General features: G+C 44.1%; 1 gene segment (V, D, J or C); it reads left to right on the top strand.

Annotated features, from left to right (window-relative positions):
- The first annotated feature begins 4,348 nt into the window (after positions 1-4,348).
- LOC141056287 (T cell receptor beta variable 6-1-like) lies at positions 4,349-12,251 on the top strand. The segment is given in 2 exon segments: positions 4,349-4,505; positions 9,820-12,251. Coding segments are annotated over 2 exon segments (399 nt in total).
- The last annotated feature ends 10,017 nt before the right edge of the window (positions 12,252-22,268 follow it).

The raw sequence follows: 22,268 nt of genomic DNA, 5'->3' as shown, positions 1-22,268 counted from the left end.
CAACACTGTCACCAATAATGCACATCACCCTACGCATTACACATTAGAATACACTGCAACAATACATGTGTCTTCAAGGTGGAACTTGGGTAGTATGCCCCTCTCCTTACAGTACTGTGGTGCTTATTGGTTTAGCCACATTCCTCCCTGTTATACATTGATCACACTGGAAAAACAAGGGTTAAATTGAAAACAAGAAACAGGAAATTGGTGACAACCACTAATCCCTCCCGCTGAGAATAGAAGGGACGATTCATACATACAAGGAGCCTCAGCCCTATAGGACGGTACATTATACCGAGCGGACCCATCTCCTGGGGTGAGATGATGAGGATTCCCCTCCTGCTTCTCTCTGCATTTTCTTTCCTCCCATGTACGTTTTTTGTTATCAAATTATGTAGAACATTTTCCTGCTGAATTTCATTAATTTGGTGCCTGATGGTGCAGGAAAACTTACTAATAAAGTAAAATGATCCTCTACCAGATGATCAAGATTATTATGGCACTTTAGGACTTCAGTATTGGAGTTGGGGTTTATGGGGGGTCTCCGGTCAGGGACCATCGATCATTGGTATATACGGTGACATTATAGGAGATTTTGATTGTTAACCCCTTCTTTTTCTCAGGCTGCAGAGCGGTGAAGGTGGAGCAACATGAGACCTTTCGGGTTGTGAAATCTGGGGATAAACTGGAGCTGAGATGCAAACAGGATCAGAATGATTATTTAGGAATGTACTGGTATCAGCAGAAAGCGGGGCAAGGACTGAAGCTCATGGTGTATTCAACAGGAGCAAACGCGGAGGACATGGAGGCTGACTATAAGCAGCGGTGGTCCCTAAAGAGGCCCACGGTCCACGAGTCCAACCTGACAGTAGAAGTCTCAGCCATAGAGGATGGAGCTGTATACTTCTGTGCTGCCAGTAAGCACAGCCAGAGAGAGCTGAGCCCAGCATGGTAATAACCTGGGTGTAATCCCCTCCTGCTCCTGCAGGGGGCGCTGATCTGCTTAGTAAAGAACAAGAAAGAAAAATACAAATAATAGAAGCAGATACAATGTATCTAATTCATAGCTCAGGACTAGATGTGGACAGATTTATAGTGAATGTAGTCAACTGTCAATGATAAAACTGCTCCAGATTTGCTCAAATTTGGGCAATTTGTGTCAAATAAATTGCCAGTAAAAGTCATTTGTTTATAACCTAAGAACTCTCCAGACCCTAAAGCATAACAAACAGAAGGGTTAAAAAATGAAAAAGTGTTGCACAACATACCTCACTCCTCACCTGTCCCAAAACTGGAGCTCCCAGACTAATTCGCTGTTGGCTCATTTCCTCCCTCTGGCTTCAGTCTTCTCTCTATGGAGCTTCCGGAGCTCACCAGGCCTCAAGTGAAGTCATGACGTTCTTTGCTCCATGACGACATAACATCATTTGAGGTCTGGTCAGCGTCGGAGGCATCAAAGAGCTGCGAGGAAGTGAGCCGGCGGAGGAGCTGCGAGGAAGTGAGCCGGCGGAGGAGCTGCGAGGAAGTGAGCCGACGGAGGAGCTGCGAGGAAGTGAGCCGGCGGAGGAGCTGCGAGGAAGTGAGCCGACGGAGGAGCTGCGAGGAAGTGAGCCGGCGGAGGAGCTGCGAGGAAGTGAGCCGACGGAGGAGCTGCGAGGAAGTGAGCCGGCGGAGGAGCTGCGAGGAAGTGAGCCGACGGAGGAGCTGCGAGGAAGTGAGCCGGCGGAGGAGCTGCGAGGAAGTGAGCCGGTGGAGGAGCTGCGAGGAAGTGAGCCGACGGAGGAGCTGCGAGGAAGTGAGCCGGCGGAGGAGCTGCGAGGAAGTGAGCCGGCGGAGGAGCTGCGAGGAAGTGAGCCGGCGGAGGAGCTGCGAGGAAGTGAGCCGGCGGAGGAGCTGCGAGGAAGTGAGCCGACGGAGGAGCTGCGAGGAAGTGAGCCGGTGGAGGAGCTGCGAGGAAGTGAGTCGGTGGAGGAGCTGCGAGGAAGTGAGCCGGTGGAGGAGCTGTGAGGAAGTGAGCCGGTGGAGGAGCTGCGAGGAAGTGAGCCGGCGGAGGAGCTGCGAGGAAGTGAGCCAGTGGAGGAGCTGCGAAGAAGTGAGCCGGCAGAGGAACTGCGAGGAAGTGAGCCGGCGGAGGAGCTGCGAGGAAGTGAGCCGGTGGAAGAACTGTAAAGAAGTGAGCTGGCAGAGGAGCTGCAAGGAAGAGAGAAGGTGGAGGAGCTGCAAAGAAGTGAGCCGGTGGAGGAGCTGCGAGGAAGTGAGCCGGCGGAGGAGCTGTGAGGAAGTGAGCCGGTGGAGGAGCTGCGAGGAAGTGAGCCGGCGGAGGAGCTGCGAGGAAGTGAGCCGGCGGAGGAGCTGTGAGGAAGTGAGCCAGTGGAGGAGCTGCGAGGAAGTGAGCCAGTGGAGGAGCTGGGAGGAAGTATGCTGGTGGAGGAGCTGGGAGGAAGTGAGCCGGTTGAGGAGCTGCAAAGAAGTGAGCCGGTGGAGAAACTGCAAAGAAGTGAGCCGGTGGAGGAGCTGGGTGGAAGTGAGTCGGCGGAGGAGCTGCAAGGAAGTGAGCTGGTGGAGAAACTGCAAAGAAGTGAGCCGGTGGAGGAGCTGCGAGGAAGTGAGCCGGCGGAGGAGCTGCGAGGAAGTGAGCCGACGGAGGAGCTGCGAGGAAGTGAGCCGGTGGAGGAGCTGCGAGGAAGTGAGTCGGTGGAGGAGCTGCGAGGAAGTGAGCCGGTGGAGGAGCTGTGAGGAAGTGAGCCGGTGGAGGAGCTGCGAGGAAGTGAGCCGGCGGAGGAGCTGCGAGGAAGTGAGCCAGTGGAGGAGCTGCGAAGAAGTGAGCCGGCAGAGGAACTGCGAGGAAGTGAGCCGGCGGAGGAGCTGCGAGGAAGTGAGCCGGTGGAAGAACTGTAAAGAAGTGAGCTGGCAGAGGAGCTGCAAGGAAGAGAGAAGGTGGAGGAGCTGCAAAGAAGTGAGCCGGTGGAGGAGCTGCGAGGAAGTGAGCCGGCGGAGGAGCTGTGAGGAAGTGAGCCGGTGGAGGAGCTGCGAGGAAGTGAGCCGGCGGAGGAGCTGCGAGGAAGTGAGCCGGCGGAGGAGCTGTGAGGAAGTGAGCCAGTGGAGGAGCTGCGAGGAAGTGAGCCAGTGGAGGAGCTGGGAGGAAGTATGCTGGTGGAGGAGCTGGGAGGAAGTGAGCCGGTTGAGGAGCTGCAAAGAAGTGAGCCGGTGGAGAAACTGCAAAGAAGTGAGCCGGTGGAGGAGCTGGGTGGAAGTGAGTCGGCGGAGGAGCTGCAAGGAAGTGAGCTGGTGGAGAAACTGCAAAGAAGTGAGCCGGTGGAGGAGCTGGGATGAAGTGAGCTGGTTGAGGAGCTGCAAAGAAGTGAGCCGGTGGAGGAGCTGGGTGGAAGTGAGTCGGTGGAGGAGCTGCAAGGAAGTGATATGGCAGAGGAGATGCGAGGAAGTGATACGGCAGAGGAGATGTGAGGAAGTGAGCTTGCGTATAAGCTGCAGTGTCAGAACAGGTGAGGGTAAAGGTCAATTAAAGGTTTCTTTTTATTTTTTATCTCTTTTCCAGCCCTAAAGAGAATAAAGCTAAGGAGCTGTCATTTTGCTTGATTCGATCAAATCAAATTACAAATTTGTTCTGGAAAAATCTAAATTTTTTTGTGAAATTAGAAGCGAATTTGATTCTCCTCGAATGGATTTGCTCATCTCTAGTGATGGATTAAAAAAAAAATAAATAAAAATTTATAGAAGGCTTGTAGAATAATGTCGCCCCATAAGTGTTTTACTTTTTAACTTTTCGCTCCTCTCTCCACTTTTAAGTTTCAATTTCTGGCACATATTAATCCAGAGGATTCCATGTGAAATGCCAATCTTATCGCCTCCTGGGAGACCGGCGTCGTATCTGTGCTGCCATTTTCATTTCCCTGTTTTATTAAAAGAACAGAAACATGGAAGTTGATGGATTTGTCAAACAATGAAAACCAACATTTCCCGACGTCCATCACTGACTGTAGTGGGGACCGAGGCGCTGCCGTCATTTGTCCTTCACTTTGCCGCAGACTGCGCTTTTTTTTTAAAGGTTTTTTCTTTTTTCCTGTTTTTGACTAACTGTAGAAGAAATCATTTCTGTGCCCCAAACGTCTTTCCTTTGAAATAAGAAGGAAGGAGACGCCAACATAGAGAATCGGGGTGGAGACTGATAGATTCGCAGTAAGAGGGGCAGAATAATCGATGTCTGGGAATCGTTGAAAACAACCTCAAATTTTGGTCCATGTAAAAATCATGACAAGGAAAAAGAAGGGGTTAAACAGAACAGGAAACATAAAGTTACAATAATAGGAAGTGGCAACCACCAATCAGAGTGAAGAATCAGACGCCAAAATCCTCAGCGCCGATCTCGTGAACGCGAATTTGGAATCTCTCATAGAAGTCCATACATTATTCCGAGATGATCCATCACCTGGAGATGATGAGGACCCTAGTCCTGCTGCTTTCTGCATTTACCCTTCTTCCAAGTAAGTCATCAATAAACAGTGGTGTGTATAAAAGAGTCTGGTGCAGATGAGGATGGATTGTCAGCTCCTGAGGTCAGGGAGATATAACTGCTGTGGATGGATTGTCAGCTCCTGGGGTCAGGGAGATATAACTGCTGTGGGTGGATTGTCAGTTCCTGGGGTCGGGGAGATATAACTGCTGTGGGTGGATTGTCAGCTCCTGGGGTCAGGGAGATATAACTGCTGTGGGTGGATTGTCAGTTCCTGGGGTCGGGGAGATATAACTGCTGTGGGTGGATTGTCAGCTCCTGGGGTCAGGGAGATATAACTGCTGTGGGTGGATTGTCAGTTCCTGGGGTCAGGGAGATATAACTGCTGTGGGTGGATTGTCAGCTCCTGAGGTCAGGGAGATATAACTGCTGTGGGTGGATTGTCAGCTCCTGGGGTCAGGGAGATATAACTGCTGTGGGTGGATTGTCAGTTCCTGGGGTCGGGGAGATATAACTGCTGTGGGTGGATTGTCAGCTCCTGGGGTCAGGGAGATATAACTGCTGTGGGTGGATTGTCAGTTCCTGGGGTCGGGGAGATATAACTGCTGTGGGTGGATTGTCAGCTCCTGAGGTCAGGGAGATATAACTGCTGTGGGTGGATTGTCAGTTCCTGGGGTCGGGGAGATATAACTGCTGTGGGTGGATTGTCAGCTCCTGGGGTCAGGGAGATATAACTGCTGTGGATGGATTGTCAGCTCCTGAGGTCAGGGAGATATAACTGCTGTGGGTGGATTGTCAGTTCCTGGGGTCGGGGAGATATAACTGCTGTGGGTGGATTGTCATCTCCTGGGGTCAGGGAGATATAACTGCTGTGGATGGATTATCAGCTCCTGGGGACAGGGAGATATAACTGCTGTGGATGGATTGTCAGCTCCTGGGGTCAGGGAGATATAACTGCTGTGGATGGATTGTCAGCTCCTGGGGACAGGGAGATATAACTGCTGTGGATGGATTGTCAGCTCCTGGGGACAGGGAGATATAACTGCTGTGGATGGATTGTCAGCTCCTGGGGTCAGGGAGATATAACTGCTGTGGACAGATTGTCAGCTCCTGGGGTCAGGGAGATATAACTGCTGTGGATGGATTGTCAGTTCCTGGGGTCAGGGAGATATAACTGCTGTGGACAGATTGTCAGCTCCTGGGGTCAGGGAGATATAACTGCTGTGGATGGATTGTCAGCTCCTGAGGTCAGGGAGATATAACTGCTATGGATGGATTGTCAGCTCCTGGGGTCGAGGAGATATAACTGCTGTGGATGGATTGTCAGCTCTTGGGGTCAGGGAGATATAACTGCTGTGGATGGATTGTCAGCTCCTGGGGTCAGGGAGATATTACTGCTGTGGATGGATTGTCAGCTCCTGGGGTCAGGGAGATATAACTGCTGTGGATGGATAGTCAGCTCCTGGGGTTGGGGAGATATAACTGCTGTGGATGGATTGTCAGCTCTTGGGGTCAGGGAGATATAACTGCTGTGGATGGATTGTCAGCTCCTGGGGTCAGGGAGATATTACTGCTGTGGATGGATTGTCAGCTCCTGGGGTCAGGGAGATATAACTGCTGTGGATGGATTGTCAGCTCCTGGGGTTGGGGAGATATAACTGCTGTGGATGGATTGTCAGCTCTTGGGGTCAGGGAGATATAACTGCTGTGGATGGATTGTCAGCTCCTGGGGTCAGGGAGATATTACTGCTGTGGATGGATTGTCAGCTCCTGGGGTCAGGGAGATATAACTGCTGTGGATGGATAGTCAGCTCCTGGGGTCAGGGAGATATTACTGCTGTGAATGGATTGTCAGCTCCTGGGGTCAGGGAGATATAACTGCTGTGGATGGATTGTCAGCTCCTGGGGTCAGGGAGATATAACTGCTGTGGATGGATTGTCAGCTCCTGGGGTCAGGGAGATATTACTGCTGTGGATGGATTGTCAGCTCCTGGGGTCAGGGAGATATAACTGCTGTGGGTGGATTGTCAGCTCCTGGGGTCAGGGAGATATAACTGCTGTGGATGGATTTTCAGCTCCTGGGGTCAGGGAGATATAACTGCTGTGGATGGATTGTCAGCTCCTGGGGTCAGGGAGATATAACTGCTGTGGATGGATTGTCAGCTCCTGGGGACAGGGAGATATAACTGCTGTGGATGGATTGTCAACTCCTGGGGACAGGGAGATATAACTGCTGTGGATGGATTGTCAGCTCCTGGGGTCAGGGAGATATAACTGCTGTGGATGGATTGTCAGCTCCTGAGGTCAAGGAGATATAACTGCTGTGGATGGATTGTCAGTTCCTGGGGTCAGGGAGATATTACTGCTGTGGATGGATTGTCAGCTCCTGCGGTCAGGGAGATATAACTGCTGTGGATGCATTGTCAGCTCCTGAGGTCCGGGAGATTTAACTGCTGTGGATGGATTGTCAGCTCCTGGGGTCGGGGAGATATAACTGCTGTGGATGGATTGTCAGCTCCTGGGGACAGGGAGATATAACTGCTGTGGATGGATTGTCAGCTCCTGAGGTCAGGGAGATTTAACTGCTGTGGATGGATTGTCACCTCCTGGGGTCAGGGAGATATAACTGCTGTGGATGGATTGTCAGCTCCTGCGGTCAGGGAGATATAACTGCTGTGGATGGATTGTCAGCTCCTGGGGACAGGGAGATATAACTGCTGTGGATGGATTGTCAGCTCCTGGGGTCGGGGAGATATAACTGCTGTGGATGGATTGTCAGCTCCTGGGGTCAGGGAGATATAACTGCTGTGGATGGATTGTCAGCTCCTGGGGTCGGGGAGATATAACTGCTGTGGATGGATTGTCAGCTCCTGGGGTCGGGGAGATATAACTGCTGTGGATGGATTGTCAGCTCCTGGGGTCGGGGAGATATAACTGCTGTGGATGGATTGTCAGTTCCTGGGGTCGGGGAGATATAACTGTGGATGGATTGTCAGCTCCTGGGGTTGGGGAGATATAACTGCTGTGGATGGATTGTCAGCTCCTGGGGTCGGGGAGATATAACTGCTGTGGATGGATTGTCAGCTCCTGGGGTCAGGGAGATATAACTGCTGTGGATGGATTGTCAGCTCCTGGGGACAGGGAGATATAACTGCTGTGGATGGATTGTCAGCTCCTGAGGTCAGGGAGATATAACTGCTGTGGATGGATTGTCAGCTCCTGGGGACAGGGAGATATAACTGCTGTGGATGGATTGTCAGCTCCTGGGGTCGGGGAGATATAACTGCTGTGGATGGATTGTCAGCTCCTGGGGTCAGGGAGATATAACTGCTGTGGATGGATTGTCAGCTCCTGGGGTCGGGGAGATATAACTGCTGTGGATGGATTGTCAGCTCCTGGGGTCGGGGAGATATAACTGCTGTGGATGGATTGTCAGCTCCTGGGGTCAGGGAGATATAACTGCTGTGGATGGATTGTCAGCTCCTGGGGTCGGGGAGATATAACTGCTGTGGATGGATTGTCAGCTCCTGGGGTCGGGGAGATATAACTGCTGTGGATGGATTGTCAGCTCCTGGGGTCAGGGAGATATAACTGCTGTGGATGGATTGTCAGTTCCTGGGGTCAGGGAGATATAACTGCTGTGGATGGATTGTCAGCTCCTGGGGTCGGGGAGATATAACTGCTGTGGATGGATTGTCAGCTCCTGGGGTCGGGGAGATATAACTGCTGTGGATGGATTGTCAGCTCCTGGGGTCAGGGAGATATAACTGCTGTGGATGGATTGTCATCTCCTGGGGTCAGGGAGATATAACTGCTGTTGGTGGATTGTCAGATCCTGGGGTCGGGGGATATATAACTGCTGTGGATGGATTGTCAGCTCCTGGGGTCAGGGAGATATAACTGCTGTGGATGGATTGTCAGCTCCTGGGGTCAGGGAGATATAACTGCTGTGGATGGATTGTCAGCTCCTGAGGTCGGGGAGATATAACAGCTGTGGATGGATTGTCAGCTCCTGGGGTCAGGGAGATATAACTGCTGTGGATGGATTGTCAGCTCCTGAGGTCGGGGAGATATAACTGCTGTGGATGGATTGTCAGCTCCTGAGGTCGGGGAGATATAACTGCTGTGGATGGATTGTCAGCTCCTGGGGTCAGGGAGATATAACTGCTGTGGATGGATTGTCAGCTCCTGAGGTCGGGGAGATATAACTGCTGTGGATGGATTGTCAGTTCCTGGGGTCGGGGAGATATAACTGCTGTGGATGGATTGTCAGCTCCTGAGGTCGGGGAGATATAACTGCTGTGGATGGATTGTCAGCTCCTGGGGTCGGGGAGATATAACTGCTGTGGATGGATTGTCAGTTCCTGGGGTCAGGGAGATATAACTGCTGTGGATGGATTGTCAGCTCCTGAGGTCAGGGAGATATAACTGCTGTGGATGGATTGTCAGCTCCTGGGGTCGGGGAGATATAACTGCTGTGGATGGATTGTCAGTTCCTGGGGTCAGGGAGATATAACTGCTGTGGATGGATTGTCAGCTCCTGGGGTCGGAGAGATATAACTGCTGTGGATGGATTGTCAGTTCCTGGGGTCAGGGAGATATAACTGCTGTGGATGGATTGTCAGCTCCTGAGGTCAGGGAGATATAACTGCTGTGGATGGATTGTCAGCTCCTGCGGTCAGGGAGATATAACTGCTGTGGATGGATTGTCAGCTCCTGGGGTCAGGGAGATATAACTGCTGTGGATGGATTGTCAGCTCCTGAGGTCAGGGAGATATAACTGCTGTGGATGGATTGTCAGCTCCTGAGGTCGGGGAGATATAACTGCTGTGGATGGATTGTCAGCTCCTGCGGTTAGGGAGATATAACTGCTGTGGATGGATTGTCAGCTCCTGGGGTCAGGGAGATATAACTGCTGTGGATGGATTGTCAGCTCCTGGGGTCAGGGAGATATAACTGCTGTGGATGGATTATCAGCTCCTGGGGTCAGGGAGATATAACTGCTGTGGATGGATTGTCAGCTCCTGAGGTCAGGGAGATATAACTGCTGTGGATGGATTGTCAGTTCCTGGGGTCAGGGAGATATAACTGCTGTGGATGGATTATCAGCTCCTGGGGTCAGGGAGATATAACTGCTGTGGATGGATTATCAGCTCCTGGGGTCAGGGAGATATCACTGCTGTGGATGGATTGTCAGTTCCTGGGGTCAGGGAGATATAACTGCTGTGGATGGATTATCAGCTCCTGGGGTCAGGGAGATATAACTGCTGTGAATGGATTGTCAGCTCCCGGGGTCAGTTTCGGCTGCTTCCCAGCTTTTCCTCCTGTCCTTGTGTCCCTACCAGGCTGCGGTGCAGTTCTCGTGGATCAGTTGGAGAAGCTTCAGATAGTGAAGACTGGGGAGAAAGTGGAGCTGAGATGCACGCAGGATGATGGCACCTACTACAACATGTTCTGGTATCAGCAGAAACCTGATCAAGGACTGAAGCTCATGGTGTTTTCCATAAACGAGAACTCTGAGGACATGGAGGCTGACTATAAGCAGCGGTGGTCCCTACACAGGCCTACGGTCTACGAGTCCAAACTGACCCTACAAGCCTCTGCCAGAGATGATGGAGCCGTGTATTTCTGTGCTGCCAGTATACACAGCCGGAGGGAGCCGAGCCCAACGTGGTAATAACCCGGGTGTAATCCCCTCCTGCTCCAGCAGGGGGCGCTCCTCTGATTCCTCATTAATATGTCTGTGTATGGCACCGGCTGAGCGCACATCTGTGAGAGGGAATGCCTCTGAGATCTGTAATGTCAAGAGGTCATTTTTTTGCAATCGTTCCAGTTTTTCTCAGATGAAGAAAATTTTTCTATTCCTTCCTATTAAAAAGTAAAAAATGGGCCGCACATTAATGACATATTGATGTATTTAATCTCTGGGATGTTGCTTTGCAATGGCAAGTTTGGATTCACAACACAGAGCACTTGGCTTTATTTTTCTCCAGTGCATCGGTTCTCAATTTTTCCATTGACAGAGCTGTGACAGGTCTTGTTTTTTGCAGTTTTTCTCAATACCACTTTGGAGCTGGTATCATATGACTTTCTGATTGCTTCTATTCCATTTTTTGTGAGTGGGGATACATAAACAACAGCTGGCAAAGCTTGCCTACCAAAAACGGCACAAATGACGCCACAAAACCAATCGTTGCCGAGATCTCAATCTGCGCATGCGCCACCTCCGGTGGTCATTTTCCAGGAGTCCACTGCATTGGACCAATGGAAATGCTCGGGCTCGGGGTTTTCACAAAATGTCAACGGAGCCCTCGCAACACCGTGCACCGCCGAACCTGACGCACCAGCCTGGGATGGGAGTCAGATCAACGACATGCAGCGTTTTACCACTGAAAACCTTCTCTTCCCATCCCAGGGCCCTCAGAATCTCCTGACTACAGCTGCCGCCACACTCCTCTTGAGTACATTTGGACTATAAGACGCACCCCCATTTTCCCCAAAATTTTCTCCAAAATTTTCCCCCAAACTGTGCGTCTTAAAATCTGAAAAATATGGTAATTACTATTTTTATAGTTAGTGCGGTTTGTCTGATTTTTGAGTCTTCGGGTTTTCTGACTTTCTAGGTTTTCCGGATGTGGATACAGTATCGAGTGTTACAAATGTGAAGGTGGGTTAATAAATGATCGTCCGGTACTGTCTGAGCTGGACTGTATCTGACTGCAGAAACAGAGTAATATTTAGTAGAGAAGCAGAAGTGGAAACTGTCGTCAGTTTGTATCTAATCACAATGTAAAGCGTCGCACCTGTGCTGATGTACGTCCCACACATCGGTCCCACTCACCCGCAGATTTAGTTTTATTTAGCAAAATTTCACGCTTTATACATTTTCACCAATTTTTGTAAATTAGCGGACTTTCAATTATTTTTCTTTCTTTTTACGCCATTTAACCATCCAATTAATTGTACATTTTAACAGACTTGACTTTTGACAACATGGTGATACCAAAGATGTTTTTTTTAATAGGGAAAAGGGGTGGTGATTTGATTTTTTTTCTATTCTTTCCTCTTTATTATCATTATTCAAACTTCTTTTAAAAAATTATTTTGTGCCTTCTTTGGACTATTTACAAGAAGAAGGCTTGTTTCACTATAATCTTACTGTCTAAACAGATGTCCATTCACCCGACAAAGGAGAAAAACCATCTTCCATTCTGTGAAATGATCTTTTGTGATGCGCAATGATCAACGTTCTCGGCAGCACATTGTTCTGTGTAAACAGACTTGTGCTGCTGAGAAAAATAGCAGCCTATGTGCAGTGAACAATCTATTAGATATCATTCAGTGCTCATCTGTAGAGAAGTCTACCTGCGTAAATAAATATAAATATTAACTAGCTGAAGAGCCCGGCATTGCCTGAACATAGTAACCAACTGTGGTTAGTTATAACAAATTATAATGATTAAATTGCACATAGAAACCGTGCATCTAATCCTATCCTGTGTGATACTGACTGCTGAGCTGTGTATCTAATCCTATCCTGTGTGATACTGACTGCTGAGCTGTGTATCTAATCCTATCCTGTGTGATACTGACTGCTGAGCCATGTATCTAATCCTCTCCTGTGTGATACTGACTGCTGAGCCGTGTATCTAATCCTATCCTGTGTGATACTGACTGCTGAGCTGTGTATCTAATCCTCTCCTGTGTGATACTGTCTGCTGAGCTGTGTATCTAATCCTATCCTGTGTGATACTGTCTGCTGAGCCGTGTATCTAATCCTCTCCTGTGTGATACTGACTGCTGAGCCATGTATCTAATCCTATCCTGTGTGATACTGTCTGCTGAGCTGTGTATCTAATCCTATCCTGTGTGATACTGTCTGCTGAGCTGTGTATCTAATCCTATCCTGTGTGATACTGACTGCTGAGCCATGTATCTAATCCTCTCCTGTGTGATACTGACTGCTGAGCCGTGTATCTAATCCTATCCTGTGTGATACTGACTGCTGAGCTGTGTATCTAATCCTATCCTGTGTGATACTGTCTGCTGAGCCGTGTATCTAATCCTCTCCTGTGTGATACTGGGCTTCCCCTGCAGTCTGTGTCAGAGGGTGCTCTGTGTTGGCACGGTAATAAATTGTATTATTTCCAGCTTTACAGAAGGACGATAACACCATAGAAATGATAAGAATAATAGGCCTCAGTTACCACAACAGTCTACAAAGAAAACTGTTGCTGATAGCAACCAATCACAGCTCATTTTTCATCTTTTAAACAGCTCGGGGACAGCGTGGCGAGTTTTGAGTGGCGACTTTTGTGTTTCGACTTTTATGTGGCGAGGTTGGTGTATGTGTGGTGAAATGTGTGCTGAGGGTGGTATATGTGGTGAAGCACGTGGTAGTGTGTGGCGCATTTTGTGTGTGTGTTCATATCCCCGTGTGTGGTGAGTATCCCATGTCAGGGCCCCACCTTAGCAGCTGTATGGTATATACTCTTTGGCGCCATCGCTCTCATTCTTTCAGTCCCCCTTGTTCACATCTGGCAGCTGTCAATTTGCCTCCAACACTTTTTCTTTCACTTTTTCCCCATTATGTAGATAGGAGCAAAATTGTTTGGTGAATTGGAATGTGCGGGGTTAAAATTTCGCCTCACAACATAGCCTATGAGGCTCTCGGGGTCCAGACGTGTGACTGTCCCAAATTTTGTGGCTGTAGCTGCGACGGTGCGAATGCCAATCCTGGACATACACACACATACACACCCACATTGAGCTTTATATATTAGATATAAAATTATTATGAATTCCTTCTCAACATCTGCCCTACAATGGAGCGAGCACCTGTGAAGTGCCCATGTGACGTAGTATCTCCAAGACAACGGAGTACACTTCCTTTCACTGGGGAACAAAGATGACGCTTGTACTTCCGGTTATCGTTGAATGCACGGGAGAGTCGTTACCAGGACGACCGTGAGGGTGCACTTCCAGGAATCGCGTAACTATGACAGTGCTGTCTAATCACTAAAGCACGGCATTTTTTACGGGGGCACATTTCCGGGAAACATGAACCCAGAATGACGTAATGTGGAAGTCAGAAGCCGGGCACTTCACAGGTGATTTACATTGTATGGGGGATTATGAGTTCCACATTCAGGTATAAAAAGGTGGTTTTTTGAATCGGGAGGTTGAGCACCTCTTATGAGGAAGATATCCATCGAAACGCACGTCAGGGGGACCCTGGGTGATCTTTAATTCCTGTTAAATATATTTTATATAATTGTTTCTTTATAAGAGCCATGTGGTTCACTTTTCCATACCTGATTGTCTCCCTATATTTATATCATTTATTTTCATTAAGTGCCTTGTTCCCTTTTTGAGGAGACCAGATATGGGAAAACCAGCAATGTCATGTGGTCAATTAAAATCCTTTGTGCATGATTTTGTCATTTAAGTACTATGGAATATACGACAGCTTTTGATATATGAGGCTCATCATGTAATCACTTTATTGTTGCACCAGCACTTTATATATTTCTGCATGTAAATTTTCTCTCCATGTGCTTTGTTATGTGCTATATTTGATGTAGTTTATATACCAGCTACCAATTTTTTCACCCAGTGTTTTGCTATTCCAGTTTCTTTATGATTTGCCGCTTCTGTTTTATTTTGGCATCATATTTTTCATTAAATAAAATATATTTTTAGTCAAGTTTCTTTGGAGGACCTTTGTCTTCATGGTGTTTGTACTTGGTTTCATGGTCCTCCGTGTTATAACCCCCATTTTTTGAATATTGTTAAATTATAAAGTGAAAAAGAAAAAGGTTTTAAAAATATTACAAAAATAAATAAAAACGTTAATATTTGAATCATCACTGTTTCCCCACTTAAAAATAAATACATGTAAAAACATGTAGAACATATTGGTATTTCTACAAAAGTCCAATCTATTGATATAAAAAATCACTAGAAAGTAATCGATATGGTATAAAAAAAAAATATGGCTCAGTGAAAATAGTAATACTAAAAAATTTAGGGTTTTTTTTAAAATAAATTTAGCATTTTATTTTTTCCACTACATAAAATAATAAAAAAAAACCCTCAGTATCTCTGTAATCGTACTGACCTGAAAAGTCATGTTTCTAGATCATATTTACTGCACAATGAAAGCAATAATAACAAAACCCTCCCGAAAAACTGTGGTAGAATGATTTAACTGGATTTGGATTTTTTTTTCCTATTTTTACGCCACATTGTAAAAGTATAACTACAAATGAACCCCAAAAAACCTACAGCTACGTGGGCTTAAAAGTGTCACTGTTAGACCAAGGGTGGAAAAAAGATGTCAGCGCAAAAATTGTTCGAGGCAGGAAGGGGTTAAGAATAGAAAAGGAAAAACGAAATGTTCCAGAGATTCCATGTGCAATGTGTGACCCGATGGTCTAGTTCTCACTCTATGTTGAACATTATTTGCAGTTCAGATATAGAGTGTAACGCAAGGTCCCTGATAAAGTCCAGTCTGATAGCGTCCAAAACATTCCCTCCGCCTCACCTCGTTCCCTAGATACAGTTCCATATAAATAAAGATCAGTATTGACTTTTTTCATCTTTTATCTAATTTTATATAACATTTTATGATTCTGTGATCTGTGTCAAAACACAATTTTATTTTTCAAGTAACGCAAGATGTATTAATAGAAAAGAGTGTTTTCAAACTCGAGCTTTGCAGATCTTTTTGGTCTTTATAGATGGTCACTAAAGATGACCAAATCTTTCATTATTCAGATTCACCAGATTCGACGAATCATTCCCCCAAATTTTGATTTGCCACGAATTGCAGTAGTGCAAAGCCTCTTAATAGTCTTGAAAAGATGTGGGTAACACTCTGAGGTCTCCTAGGATTGTGTCCAAACCCTTTCATGCAAGAAGACCCTTAGTAATGTCCAAGTGACCTCAACATGCATGACTTTGGGCAAACCGATACTAACCGGTGATACATGTCACAGAAAAAGAAACCGCCTTACCAACACCAGGTTACATTACCAGTGCACTAGCAAGATGCAGCAGATCCATGAGAAAGATGGAGGCAAAACTGGTGCAAAACGTACCAATTATAGCGGTAGTTGCCTAGAATGAAGAATGCACACAGAGTAGGCATGCATAGGGCGCCAGTCACACAGGTACATGTGATGCGCAGTTTCTGGCTTACAGCCTATAGATGTCACCCATAATATTTGATCAGGTTTGCTAAAAAAATGAAAAATCATATACAAAATACATAAGGTATTGGCCAAAGCTTTGGCCAAAATACGCAAGGTGACCACCCATGTCAGTGGTTCTCACACTTATGAGTCCCTAAACCGAGTGATATCCATCAGGCTTCTTGGTATCACACTGCACTGTCAGACTTCTTTATGCCTTTTAAAATGTAAAAATGGTCCAAAATGATCATGTCGTGGTGGCAGATGCCTGCAGTGCAGATGGTTTAGACACATGTGATGTATGATAAAGAAGCCATGGTTACTGGACAAACAGTTCTCCAAAATTATCCCTTTTAACCCCTTTCCATAATCATGTGTAATAGTATGCCGATGTCAGACTCCCCCTGTTTGGTGCAGGCTTCGGTGCTAAGCCTGCACCTTTCCGGGCACATGTCAGTTGATATATACAGCTGACATGTGCCCACAACAGCCGTGGGTGGATCGCAATCCACCCATGGCTGTTAACCCATTAAAATGCTGCTGTCAATCTCTAACAGTGGCATTTAACTTTCACTTCTGGCAAGCGTGCCGGAAATCCGACCCATCGGTGACCCCATCACGTGATTGCGGGTCACCAATGGATTGGTATGACAACCAGACGTCTCCAGCAGACCTTTAAGGTTGTCACTGTCGGATTACTATGAGCGCCGCCGGTGGTTGGCGCTCATGACAAGTGAGCAATTCTGCTGCATACAGGAAATCTGATCATCGCCGGTATGTAGCAGAGCTGATAAGATTATGGCAGCTTCTAGTCTCCCATGGAGACTATTGAAATAAGTGAAAAGTAAAAAGAAATGTTAAAAATATAAAAAAATAAAAGTTCAAATCACCCCCCATTTGCCACATTCAAAATAAAACAATAAAAAAATCAAACTTGCACATATTTGGCATCGCCGAGTTCAGAATCGCCCGATCTATCAATATAGAAAAAGAATTAACCCGATCATTAAACAGCGTAAAGAGAAAAAAGTCAAATTGACAGAATTACGTTTTTTTGGTCACCACAACATTGCATTGAAATGCAATAACGGGCAATCAAAAGATGGTATCTGCACCAAAATGGTATAATTAAAATGTCAGCCCTAACCCATCCTGAGATGATGAAAAATGGAGGCACTACGGGTATCGGCAAATGGTGCATTTTTTTTAAACAATTTTGGAATTTTTTTCCAGCCCTTAAATAAAAAGGAACTTACACATGTTTGGTGTCTAAGAACTCGTAATGACCTGGAGAATCATAATGGCAGGGCAGTTTTAGCATTTTTTTCACGTTTTCAAGTACACGGATATGTTAAAACCAATGGTGTCGTTCAAAAGTACAACTCGTCCCACAAAAAACAAGCCCTCACATGGCCATATTGAGGGGAAAAATAAAAAAGTTATGGCTCTGGGAAGAAGAGGAACAAAAAGCGAAAAGGCAAAAATAAAAATACCTCTGGTCATTAAGAGGTTAAGGGATCAGCATTAGGAGATTGGAACAAAACAAAATCCTCTAAACTGCATGGTTGCAAATGCCAGAAGCCTGACAAACAAGATGGAAGAACTAGAAGCAGAAATATCTACAGGAAACTATGACATAGTGGGAATAACCATGGTTAGATGAAAGCTAACGTATATCAATCAGTTGTCAGCTTGCTGCACGTCCAAAGGTCCACTCTGTGACCGCCAATATAAATCTTATATGGAATAAAATTCTTGGACTTATGTGCGCTGCTAGACAAAATATCACATCCAGGTTATGTAGAAAGATTAACCATTTATTTCCCAACGCGTTTCGAAGTACATCACACTTCTTCCTCAGGGGATGACATGTATGAACGAATAGAGCTGTCTCTAGTTATATACATCCACTTAATTGAAAATTGGCGCCAATAGTAACATGTGATACGACGGTGATGTCAAAGTTCACACAAGTAAAATAGCATAAAAATATCATAATGTTTAATCTTAAGTTACTAAAATCAATTATTCTTTGAATTATTTTACAGGAAAACAGTTTTGATGCGAAAAAAGAAAAAATATAGATATAACGAAAAAAAGCGAACTCCTGTTAAAGGAAAAGAAAGAAGGACCAGCAGTCCAGCACCCATACCACCACGTCGGACGACAACTAACTCCTGGAGGACGCAAAAAGAAAAAAGAAAACATATATAATACAAAAAATATATATATAATACACATATATATATGAAAAAATATACATTAAAAAAGTGTGTTAAAAAGATATATATAACATTTTCTTTAAAGATATTGAATAATAATAAAAAATAAAAAATATGTTAAAAAATGTATATGTCTATTATTTACCAACGCTCATTTGTGGGTTCAGATATCAGAAACAATTATGGGTATCAGGTTAGCGGAATAGACCTACAAAGAGGAGATCGCCTCCCGCATTCAGATGAAAAGAAAGGAACAACCCGTCAATTCCATATCGATACTGACACTTTTGAAAAAAACTGATTAAAAATAAAATAAAAAAGACATGAACTTAATAAAAATCCCAAATTGAACACATATCCAAGAGAATACAAACAGGATGCAAAAAATTAATGTATAAAATCGCATATGAAAAAATACAATACAAATTGAAATATGCTGAGAATAGAATTATAATCATTAAGGATATATAATAAGAAATTGTTATAAACGAAATATATTGATTTTATAACATTTTATAGGAAATCTTCCGTAACCTCGTTTAGTCCATTAGGTTTGAGAGTATTTAGTCTATAGATCCAGAAAACCTCTTTTCGATTCAATTGCCCTATTCTGTCGGGATGATCACTAGGGATCGGTTCAATTGGGTTTATTTTTAATCCATTGATATTTTTATTGTGCTTAGTGGCAAAGTGTCTAGAGAGACCGTGCTGTAAAAAGCCTCTCTTGATATTATACCTATGTGAATTAACCCTTAACTGTAATGGCTGTGTGGTTCTCCCAACATATTACATTCACAGTCAATCAAGCATATGACAAATTCTGTCGTGCAGCTAAGAAAATCTTTGACGGGAAAACATTCATTAGTTATGGTTGATTTAAATAGTTTTTCTTTATGCGTAATAATATGGCAGCACAGACAATTTCTCTTCCCACATTTATAAATCCCCTTTAGGGGGATATTAGTCATTGAGGTAGATTTATGGTTAGTTTTCAATCGACTAGGGGCTACCAAACTTTTGATGGTAGGTGCTCTTCTAAAAGTAACCCCTGGATTACTGGGAAGGAATTTTTGTAGTATAGGATCATCCAATAAAATGTGCCAATTGTTATATAAAATCTTTCTTTTCTGCACAATATTGTGTGATAAAATTAGTCATGAATTTTATATCAGATTTGACCGTCTTGGGTCCATGAATAAGAGAATCTTGTGCTAAGTTTTTGCATTTATTGTAAGCATTCTTAATCAAATTATCAGGATTTTTTTTATTAATGAACCTATTTCTTAGAATCTCAGCCTGGTTTTCAAAATCCTCTATATTAGAACAATTTTTTCTTATTCTCCAGAATTGGTTGTCAGGAATATTTCTTAACCATTTACCAAAATGTCCACCATCAAAGGGTATGTAGCTATTTATATCCACATTTTTAAAAAAGGTTTTAGTTAAAATTCCATTGTTCTTGATAAAAATGGTTATATCTAAAAAATTAATATTATTCTTATCATATGTTGAGAAAAGGATAAACCCCAGTTATTATTATTAATGTCAAAAATGGATTTATCAATGTCATTATTAGAGTTATCCCATATGAAGAACAAATCATCAATGAATCTCTTGTAAATAATAATATTATTAAACCACTTAGAATTAAAAATATAAAATTCTTCAAAAACCCCCAGAGAAATGTTAGCATAAGTGGGTGCGACTTGTGAACCCATCGCAGTCCCAAGGCACTGATGGTACAGACAACCATGAAAAGTAAAATAATTATTCTTTAAAATGAATTCCATACCCTTTAATAAAAAGTTTTTTTGATCTTTGGACAGTCTCTTATCTCTTATTAGGGTTTTATTAAAACAGGCAAGACCTAAATCATGTAATATGTTAGAATATAAAGATACATCCATGGTTAAAAATAGATATCGTGGTTTCCATTCAACCTGTTGTAAAAATGAATGAGATGTGTTGAATCTCTAATATAACTTTTTAACATAAGGACATGTGTGACCATAATCCTATCAATGTAGTGGGAGAGATTACTGGTAATTGAGCCAATACCCAATATAATCGGTCTACCTGGAGGATTTTCCAGGTTTTTATGTATTTTAGGTAAATGGTAGAAAAAAGGGGTACGTGGATTTTGTATATTGAAAAATTTTGATTCATTTTTATCAAAAATATTCATATTTTTACCTTCCAGAATCAATTTATCATCTTTAACCTTTATAGTCGGGATGACATCAAAAGAAGTTTTCGCATAATATTTTTTATCTGATAAAATTTTATATGCTTCATTGCAATAATCCTTCCGATCCTGAATCACTGTTCCACCTCCTTTATCAGCTGAACGAATTACAATATTGGTTTTTTCTTCCCTAGTTAAATTATGTTTATAAATATATTTATTTTTAACGGAAAACATTTCCTTAAATTTCTTTTGACCCACATCATTGAATACATTTAAATGATGACCCCCTACTCTCGACCGGACAAAAATTGGATTTAATAGGTACATCCAAATGAAATTTAAATTCAGTTGTGTTCTCAATAGTTTCAGATGTACTTTCACTGTTATTATAATTACGTGGTACCTGATTCATTTCCTTAAGTAAAAAGTGTCGCTTCAATGTCAAGAAGAGGTTAAAATCATTTGTTTTATATGTGGGACAAAAGGTTAGTCCTTTAGATAGGACTTTTTTTTCTTCTATTGTGAGAGCATGAGACGATAAATTGAAAATGTTATTTCCATACTCATTACCTTTATTCTTTATTATTTTATTTTCCCTTTCTTTTTTTCTCCCCCCCTCGGCTTCCTCTATAGATCCTTTTCTTTTTCCATTTTTTTGGTGAGAAAATTTTTTTTATATGTGTATTTTTCAGTGCCCGCGGTAAAAAATGGAACAGTGGCTGTATTGTCCGTGTTAGAATTATCAATTAAAATCATATCTCCATTTTGTGTATCAGAAATATTATTATCATAAATGGAAAGGTCTAATAGTGAATCTTGTGTGCGTTCTGGAAACTCCATAAGTGCAGGTGACGTAATTTCAACAGGAATAGGTGCAATAATCTTAGTTGGATTTGTTGCATCCATGAGGTTTTTATTAGTTTTATCCTCATTGAGGCGTTTCATTTGCTCTTTTATGTTTTCCAGGTGTTTCATAGCTTCAATTAATGGCGCTGTCATCTTAGGCCTGTTTCACACATCCGTAGTCGGCGGTCAGCTGAAATCCGCCAAAGGGGGGAAAAAACTGATCCGCCCCTTTGAGCGAAGAACGAATGACCGCGGACTACGGATCCGTGAGCGGCGTCCATTAAAGGGACCGCGGGTAATGGAAAGTGCGATTGCGCGATGGGCCCTGATCGCGCGATGAAAGGAGGAGGAGATCGCGCGATGAAAGGAGGAGATCGCGCGATGGGCCCTGATCGCGCAATGAATGGAGGAGGACTTCTGGGCGATCGGGGAGGCGGAGAAGAATGCGCGGAAGACGGGTGAGGAGAGAGAATTTCATCCAGCACCCAGGCAGAATGTGGGGTTAAACATGTTTACAAACACTAAATGGCGGATCCGGGCAGCGAAAAAACGTTGCAGGGTCCGTCCGGACATGTCAGCGGACGCAACGGATCACCATCAGTCAAAATCCGCCGATAATGCAAGTCAATGGGGAAAAAAACGGATCCGCCAAGAAAAATGGCGGATCCGTTTTTTGCAAGACGGCGGATTTTGACTGATGGTGACAAACGGATGTGTGAAACAGGCCTTAGATTTTTTTTTAAAGGAGGTTTAGAGAAAATATTGTTTTCCAAAGTTATTTCCTTTTGCTTTATCAAGGGTATTATATTACTGGTATTTACGGAGGATATATTTTGTTGACCAATATTAATTATATCATATTTAACCATAAATCTACCTCAATGACTAATATCCCCCTAAAGGGGATTTATAAATGTGGGAAGAGAAATTGTCTGTGCTGCCATATTATTACGCATAAAGAAAAACTATTTAAATCAACCATAACTAATGAATGTTTTCCCGTCAAAGATTTTCTTAGCTGCACGACAGAATTTGTCATATACTTGATTGACTGTGAATGTAAAAAGCAGTATGTTGGGAGAACCACACAGCCATTACATTCAAGGGTTAATTCACATAGATATAATATCAAGAGAGGCTTTTTACAGCACGGTCTCTCTAGACACTTTGCCATTAAGCACAATAAAAATATCAATGGATTAAAAATAAGCCCAATTGAACAGATCCCTAGTGATCATCCCGACAGAATAGGGAAATTGAATCGGAAAGAGGTTTTCTGGATCTATAGACTAAATACTCTCAAACCTAATGGACTAAACGAGGTTACGGAAGATTTCCTATAA

This window comes from Dendrobates tinctorius, unplaced genomic scaffold, assembly GCF_039654945.1.
Source record: "Dendrobates tinctorius isolate UK_male_01 unplaced genomic scaffold, ASM3965494v1 ptg000196l, whole genome shotgun sequence".
Lineage (NCBI taxonomy): Eukaryota > Metazoa > Chordata > Amphibia > Anura > Dendrobatidae > Dendrobates > Dendrobates tinctorius.
Note: the sequence above shows the minus strand (reverse complement) of the source record. Positions and strands in the feature narration are given on the sequence as shown.